This window comes from Lampetra fluviatilis, chromosome 41 (assembly GCF_964198595.1).
Source record: "Lampetra fluviatilis chromosome 41, kcLamFluv1.1, whole genome shotgun sequence".
Classification (NCBI taxonomy): domain Eukaryota; kingdom Metazoa; phylum Chordata; class Hyperoartia; order Petromyzontiformes; family Petromyzontidae; genus Lampetra; species Lampetra fluviatilis.
In genome coordinates this window covers 1,478,531-1,487,252 of record NC_136315.1, presented here as the reverse complement: position 1 = coordinate 1,487,252, position 8,722 = coordinate 1,478,531, and the positions used below count along the sequence as shown (strand labels likewise).

The following is an 8,722-nucleotide window of genomic DNA, read 5'->3' as shown; positions in this document are numbered from 1 at the left end:
TCCCCCACATCATGCCAGTCATGGAGGTTGTATGACTATACTTCACCACGCTGGTCAGTGCACGTTCGTGAAAGTGAGTGCCAACATCGATTCTGACATCACTCGCCATTGATGTTAGGCTTGGCCTGGAATCGAACTCAGGTCGCTGGGTTCATCGCACAGTGCGCCAATACCTGCACCACCGTGCAAAATAGTACACTTGTTTTCTTTTCTTTTTCTGAAAAATAATGGCAATGGCGAAACTAGAAATATAATTGCATGTAAATTTAGTGACACTGCACGTGGACCACATGTGGGCACGCGTACCGCCATCCCTCATGCCAAGTGCAACAGAGACACAAAGACGCGTACGGGCAGTGGCATAGCTATCGGTTGACCATGCGGTGCAACTGGGGTTTGCCGGCTGTCCTGGTTTTCTGAGGAGGTAGCTTGTCCTGGGGAAACTCTAAGCCTTCCCGGGACTTTAAAAATCCTGGTTTTGGTCATTCGCATCATAAAATACCGCTCAAGACAATGCATTCACGTGGCGTTCTCCCTTCCGTTGCTGTTGTTTCTTCCCATGACATGTCATCTCAGAGGCGCCAATGCTTGGTGCAACCGCACCAGGGCCCACGGGGCAGGAGGTGCCCAGGTGTTGGGCCATGAAGAGGGAGGGAAGGCAGCGGGCAAGGGGTCCCATTTTATTCCTTGCACCAGGACACTCGAATGCCAGCTTGTTTGTGTTTCCATAGCACTACTCCACTTTGGAATTCCCTCCCATCTTCTCTTCTCTCGGTTTCTCAAAACCTTGCTCTCAGTTCAATAAACGCAATCACTCGTTGTCCATCAACACCTCCGACAGCGACGTTCATTTCGCGGCTGGCCGCTCGGCGATTTTTGGACCTTCGGCAATGTGCTCGGCAACCTCAACCCAACAACAAAACCCCCAAAAAACCAACGACGCCACCGAGTGCGGGGGCCACCACCGCCTCCCCGCGTTCAGTTTGACCCGGCGGACGTGCCGCAGTCCGCGTGTGCGGTCTCGCCCAATCAGCGCCGAGAGTGTGGGGGGAAGGGGGCGAGGGGGGGCGAGGGGTGGGCGACGATTGCGCACGGGGGCCCCCCCCCCCCCACCCCGCGGTCACTCCGTCTCCCCGTGCACGTTCTCCATGTGCACCTTCAGGTAGTCGTTGCGCGTGAACTTCTTGTGGCACAGGCGGCACTCGGCCATGGGCCGGTTGGGGTTGTGCGTGAGCTTGTGGCGGATGAGCATCTTCTTGAGGCTGAAGGACAGGTCGCACACCTGCACGCAGACACGGCAATGCACAAACGCGATCGCGATGTGAACGTGGGTTTACGGGACCGCGATGTCAATTCTGCCGCGTCGATGTTCGCAGTTTGTTTTAGGGCTGTGCCACATCTTGACTTGTTTTCTGTTCTCCCCGTGCCGGCTCACAGCTTCGTTGGCAACCGAAATGAAGAAGCTGCCAGCGCGTGGAGCGAAACGATGAATGTTCGATTCAGGCGCCTCTTGCCAGTATGTACTGCTGTGATCGGGATTCCGAATTGGGTCGCTGGGTTCATGGTTCAGTGTCTCTATCTCCCACTCTCTCCTCCTCGCCGACCAAGGACACGGGGAGGGGGGGGCAACTTAAAAGTGGATACACCGATCCATCCCGATTGGTATGTGGTGTCTAAATGCACCTACATCTTAAGGTGCTGAATATAGAAGAGCAGGGATATGTATTTTATAGAGGGAAAGTGGTGGTTAGAGAAAGAGAACCATAGGCAGAGGGGGAAAACATGTTTGCGTGAGAAGAGGGCCAGGGAGTTTCAGCAGAGGAGAAGAAGCCACCTCCCCACTGGCGAAAATGAGTAGCGTGGGAAGAGGGGAGATGTAGGCACGGGCCAGTCAACGTAGAACTGTGAAGAGGGTGAGTGTGATCTTGAAATTGACCTGCGATTGCATTGCGAGCCAGTGGAGTAATTAAGAGTATTGGGGTATGTTTCATTGATGGAAACACGACCATGAATGATAAGAGAAACATTATTTTATCCTAGCGGGTGGATGGACGTGAAGCCAGTGGATAGCCAGATGTTGCCCCTGCAAACACTTTCAACGAGACGGAGCTGGGCCGCGTGAGGCCGCGGACGAGGGATTTACACGTGGACCAGGGGAGCTGTGGGAATCAGCCCAGCCTAGTTCAATCCCCTCGCCCCATTTGAATCCACGACCCCCGCAGAACAATGCACATTGCTCAAGAGCTCCCTCGCAGCGATCACAGCAACTGCCGTGGCGATGCACGGTCACGAACAGCAGGGTCCACCCTAGCAAAGCTCTAACTTGCAGGAACAACAGCTGCAGTTCGTGTTTGCTAACAAATGAACTTGCAAAGCGATGTTTACAGCTGAGGCGTATTTTAAAAACGACCAACGTTAAACTTGCGTAGTGCGTTTTCGTTGACCTTGCCCGTCCGCGGCCGACAGAAAGTTAGCCAAGTTGGTTTTTAATTCGTATAACCAGGTGAGAATTTTAAGAGAAACCAAGAAAGTACTTACTAAATTGGCCAGGGTGACCAAAATTGCAGAGAATAAAACTAAATGCTGCAAGGACAATAAACTAAAAACTTAAACTATTTTTTTTATTTTACCATTTAAGGCTCACTGAGCTATATAGCTATTTTTCAGAAGTGCCCTGGCCACAAATGATAGCTCAACGAAGTGGCGTTTCACGTGGCAAATTTCTTGCAGCCAAACACTCTAAATGCACGTTTCTAAATGTGGAAGGAAAAATCGGAGGACCCAGAAAAAAATTATCCACGTGACCACGAGGAGAGAGAGACACGCAAACTCCAAATATACAGGCGCCAGGGTCGCGATTGAACCCACAACCTCCTCCATTCCTGGCGAGAGAGTTAACATCTCGCCACCGCAGCACCCCTCATCATAAAATAAAAGCAGAGCCAAGGATACAAGCACGATAAAGACGATGACAGCAGGGCTGTACACATGGTTGCGATGTTATCGTTCATAACGACACCTGCACAGTGCACTGCCTAGACGCAGGCTACGACCGTTGGTAGCCACGGAGGTCAAATTAATGAACAAAATTAACCAAAAAAAGGAAATCGAGCACAACTAAAGGATCTCGCGTTTCTTCGCCCGGAATTAAAATCAGGTGGCACTAAATCGCGGGTTTCTTCGATATAATGGATTAGCCCACTAACCAACCTAATAATACACATATTTTTTAATTGCTCAATTAAAACAATTATTGCGTTGTTGTTTTTTGGCGAGGGGGGGGGGTTACACGTGGTGGTTTTGATTAAAACCCACGCCTTAATTGATTTCGTTTGCATTTGCGCAGCATTAGAAACGTCGCCGTAAGACGATCAGCTCCTGTCTCGAGAGCCACGCGGTTTTTTTTCGTTTTTACCAGATGGCTAACATTTTTTTGTTGCTGTTGTTATTAAGCCACAAATGTAACACGACAGCTAAAATAAATAGAAAAAGGCGCTTGCATATTTTTAATAACTCGGAGAGGAGCTGCGATCGATGCGCCGGCGGTGGCAAGTTCTGGGCAGCCGGTGGGCGACGGGGCGGACGGAGGAGGACGGAGGACGCCTGATCATTTGCAGTTGGGTTTTGATAATCAGCAGGCGTTGTAGGGGGTGTTGGGGGGCGCAGTCATCCACGGCCAGATCCAACGCACGCCACGAGCTCGATAACAGCAGCCCGAGTGGCCCCCCAACCTCCTCCCGCCCGCAAACAATAAATATTATTTTTCCTTTACTTGCGATGGCACCGGAACAATCGGAGGGATTAGCAACACATGTGGCTCGGCTTTTAAGTTGCCCCCCCCACCCCCCCGTGTCCTTGGTCGGAGAGGAGGAGGAGAGTGGGAGATAATGCAAGGACTGCCTCCTCCCCTCCTGCCGCTTCGCTTCGGAACTCCCATTCCCATCGTCTCTTTCTCCCCGAGTTTCTCGCCGACGACCTCGCTCAAGCCAAGCAATGCGTGTCAGCGCCTGCCTGCCAACACCCTCCGCAGTGGTGCCGGTTGTTTGCTGACCGCTTGGCGCCTTTGATTCCTTAAAAATTGCACTCCTATCTCTTCCCCACGTTATAAATAGCCTTGCTCGATTGAATAAACCTATTGGCTCTTGTCTATTAATACTTTCAATGGTGCTGATTGTGGCAGGCAGCCTGACAGTTTGGAATTCCCTCCCATCATCTCTTCACCCATCTTCTTATAATAACGTTTTTTTTTTCAATTTAAGAAACACTTTAGCGCGTATCTATTTAGAACTTTGATTGTTGCTCGCTGTTTGGCATTTTGGGCCTTTCAGCCTTTGGCTCAGCAACTGTGATTTAGAAATGTAAAAAATATCCTGTAAATGCGCACACTAACACATCATTTATGAGGGGGGGGGGAATGAAATTGTGATAAATATGGAGACGAATCAATCGCTGTTCTCAAACACAGGCCTTGCGTTTCCTCCATCAGAGTTCCTTTATGGCTACAGAGAGAAAAAAACCACAGTGATATGTATTATCTGTATGCATTCCCCCAATTTCGCAGTGTACACCTGATCTTTGCCCCGCGACCAAAAATTCAATAACACCACCAATAGCATCACGCGGCCTGTGAAAGCCCCCTCACCCATACGCCCTTGTTTGCAATAGGTCACGGGTTGCAGGGAGCCCGCGGGAAATGCATACGAGGGTGTAATCCAATTAATGCTACAATCGATGATCGACCCGCAAACAAAGCGTTGCATGCACAGGTTGATGCCAATGTTGACATCGAGCTGCACTCGCGAGCACACACACACACCCACACACACACACACCCACACACCCACACACCCACACACACACACACACCCACACCCACACACCCACACACCCACACACCCACACACACACACACACACCCACACACCCACACACACACACACCCACACACCCACACACACCCACACACCCACACACACACACACCCACACACACACACACCCACACACACACCCACACACCCACACACCCACACACACACACACCCACACACCCACACACCAACACACACACACCCACACACACACCCACACACACACCCACACACCCACACACACACACACCCACACACCCACACACCCACACACACACACACCCACACACCCACACACACACCCACACACACACCCACACACCCACACACCCACACACACACACCCACACACACACCCACACACCCACACACACACACAACCACACACACACCCCCACACACCCACACACACACCCACACACCCACACACACACACACCCACACACACACACACCCACACACCCACACACCCACACACACCCACACACCCACACACCCACACACACACCCACACACACACACACACCCACACACACACACACCCACACACCCAACAACCGCCATTCGCCACTAAGTGGCGGTGACGTCACCACGACGCTTGTGCCAGGCCAAGTGCACCTTGAGGCCATGTGAAGTGTCGAACGCCCGCTGGCAGGAGGTCACCCACACACACACACCCACACACACACAAAGACAAATCTCCTTTTGTAGCCATGACACTGTTGGGGCAAGTGCTGTTAGCGAGCACCTGTGAAGGGCTACACAGCAAATGTGCAGGTGGGTGGCCAACACCACGCCCGGTTTGCCTTTGATCAACCCAATGCTGGCATCCAAATGCTCATGCATTACACACCGCACCAGGTACTCATTTAAGGCTGAGTTGACCTAGGGGGTGCCCAGGGACTGTTCCCGATATTCGTCACCGATGTTGGTGGCCGCAGGGCGGCAATGGATCTGGGGTTGCCGGGTGCGTAAGCAGAGTGTGCTCCTGCTACACCGCGCAGACTCGCACACGCACACAGCCCTGCTACGCGACAGATCATCGATGTAAAACACTGGCAGTCTCCCTCACTCTCGCTTGCATCGCTATATACGCATTACTCCACGTGCAGGCAATACCAACCAACAGCTGTATAACCAAGCAAGCGATTAGTATTTATTCATTTTATGTGAGTATATGCGATATATGAATGAGCCATGCGACGAAAATTGATAACAATTAAAGAGGCGAATTGCTCTGGGATGTGCTTTCAGTTTGTAACCGGTGCGTCGTTCAAATGCAGCGCCTGCTATTACGCTCCCAGAGGTGCGTGGGGCGAAACGACGGACATCACGCCAGAGCAAGTTGCGGTTGTGCGGCGAGACCGTGAAAAACCCTGCGCAGTCGTAATTAAAGCGAACGATACCCCATACGGTTTGTTGTTGTTGTTACAATTTGGATGCAGTAACGCCATGAGAAAGACTAAATATACGCAACTTTGGAGCTGACTTTGATGAGGCAGTGAATATGGGAACGTTACATTTTTTGAGTGGGCAATGGTCAAATGTTTCAGGCACGTTACCAATGGGCCTGGAGTCAAGCGAACGTCTACTCGGGGTGGTTTTGCGGTCACTCTGCAGAGGAAAGAAAAAAGTGTGACTTTTGAAACGTGACCTCATCTTCGGGGGTCACGTACGTCGTGATGGAAATTGTCAAATTATAAATCCGAACGTATGAAAATTAATCCTCGTTATCGGGCGTCCTCCAGCGATTGCCACGAATCAAATAAAATTGACATTTTTGAAACGTGACCTCCTCTTGTTAAGGGGGTCAAACACTGGGTGATGCCATGATTGTTTCCGAAATTTCAACATTTCAACGGGGTTTCAGATGGGGATAGAATTACCGTGTTTTCTACTCCAGGGGTGTTTTTGGAGGGGGGGTGGGTGGGGGTTACCAAAAAAAATGATCGGTCAACCAAAGGACATTGCAATGTTGACAACATATTTAACCACAAATTGTCGGGTCTGTCTTCAATACGTTCCCATGTATTGTATGGGTCTCTCTTCAATAAGTCACCACACATTGTATGGGTCTCTCTTCAATAAGACACAAAACTGCAACACAGTTACCCAGGACTCGAGTGTCAGCAACTCTCTAAGAATGTAATTGTTCATACGAATCAGTCTAATCAGCATGCATTTGTGCATTTCTGCAGTTTTGTCTGTTACAGAATACCTACTGATGGCGCCAACTGTTCATATGCCAATGTATGACTGTTAATCGGTGTATAATACCATCTCCAACTTCTATCCACTTAATCTCTTTGGCCTCTATATCTCTCTGCTGTGTGTAAGGGCCATTACCCAAAATGTTGTGTATAATACGTGTTTATCCTTTTAAGAGAGAAGCGTTTTTGACGAATTTGTTGCGTTTTCCCACGTCAGTATACACGTCCGTTCATGACACAAAACAATATTATCCTCTGTTCGCTAAGCCTTGGACCGCATGGCGAACGTTGTAAGTCCGTGCATAACGTCGAGTTTCTTGGAAATCCCTTTTGGTGGCCTGAACGCAGCGGATGACGTCGTTCGTGGGAGCGTCGTCGTAAATGAGCCGTGCGCCGCGTAAATATACGTGGGATGGATGTTGTTGCACAAACACGTCTGCCCAATGTCAACACTTCTCTCTGACCAAACTGGGACATTTGCACTTGTGTACAGCGAGTGCCCCTCGTAGACACATAATGTAATTTAGGAAGTGTATTACGAGAGAAAGTGACAGCCTCACTTGTAAACTTTGCTGATTTACTGCTCGATGGTTGTTCAATTTCAGAAACCGTTCCACTACAAAATGTGCAGCCATGCAAAGCTACTTGCTCCCGCCGGTGGACAAGGCCTTCGTTAGACGGAGCTCTGGAGAGCTCCTCTCGGGCATATTTTGGCTTCCTTATCCACGCTGGCCACACTGTCTTGGGAAGAGGTGGGAATGCGGCAAACAGAGGCAGCGAGCACTCACGTCGCACTGGAAGGGCTTCTCCCCCGTGTGGGTTCTCATGTGCTCGTCCAGCCCTCGCTTCTGGCTGAAGGCCTTGTTGCACTCGGAGCACTGATACGGCTTCTCCTGGGGAGACGGAGAGAGAGATTCGCACACAAGCATCAGCATCATCGGCATCATCAGCAGCAAATGAACCACAATACTTCTAGATTTGAAGCTTTCGTGACTGCAAGGATTCATATTCTTAGGTTTTTTCGGTAAAGTCACGTGACTTTACCGAAAAAACCTAAGAATATGAACCACAATACCTTGCGGATTTCATCAAAGAGCATAAACCATCACGCGAACTCCAGTCATCCTCGCAGCAGCGACTTTGGCCAACCATCGAACAATGCCGGTCACTGCATTGCGTGCTTTCAGATGTGCTTCTGCGGCCGTCTGGAACGCTCTTCCTTCTGATATGAGGAAGCCAATGGATCTATGCACTTATAAATCTACTAGATTGAAAACTAATTTATCGAGAACAGGTTTTTGTGTTTAGTCTGTTGTCCTTCATCCACACCTCCGATTAGCGCGGTTAGCTGCGTACAATATGAAAGTAGTTCGACATTCATACAGCAGTAACAACATCATCAGCACAAGCGTGACCGCACCGCAGGACAGCTGCGAGATTTTATCTCCCTCGCTCGGTATTCAGAAGGCTGTGGGTTGAATTCGGACCCTGATTTCTGTGTAATCGGAGTTTGCATGTTCTCTCTGTGGTCGCGTGGATTTTTCTCCGGGTCCTCCAGTATTTCCCTTTAACAGAATCAGTCAGAATATTTTATTTATACTGGAGGAATCCGATGAGCTATAAAGCTCGTTTTTCACAGCCA

At 50.0% G+C, this 8,722-nt stretch overlaps 1 protein-coding gene across 1 annotated transcript in view; it reads right to left on the bottom strand.

Annotated features, from left to right (window-relative positions):
- Positions 1–1,100: 1,100 nt before the first annotated feature.
- The window catches only part of PRDM5 (PR/SET domain 5), a 118,172-nt gene continuing 110,550 nt past the window's right edge, over positions 1,101–8,722 (bottom strand). Inside the window, exons 15-16 of the mRNA XM_078875255.1 lie at positions 7,869–7,973; positions 1,101–1,282 (exon numbers count right to left, since the gene is read on the bottom strand). Coding sequence (XP_078731381.1) covers positions 1,121–1,282; positions 7,869–7,973 — 267 coding nt within the window. The 3' untranslated portion in view covers positions 1,101–1,120. The remainder of the gene's footprint in view (positions 1,283–7,868; positions 7,974–8,722) is intronic.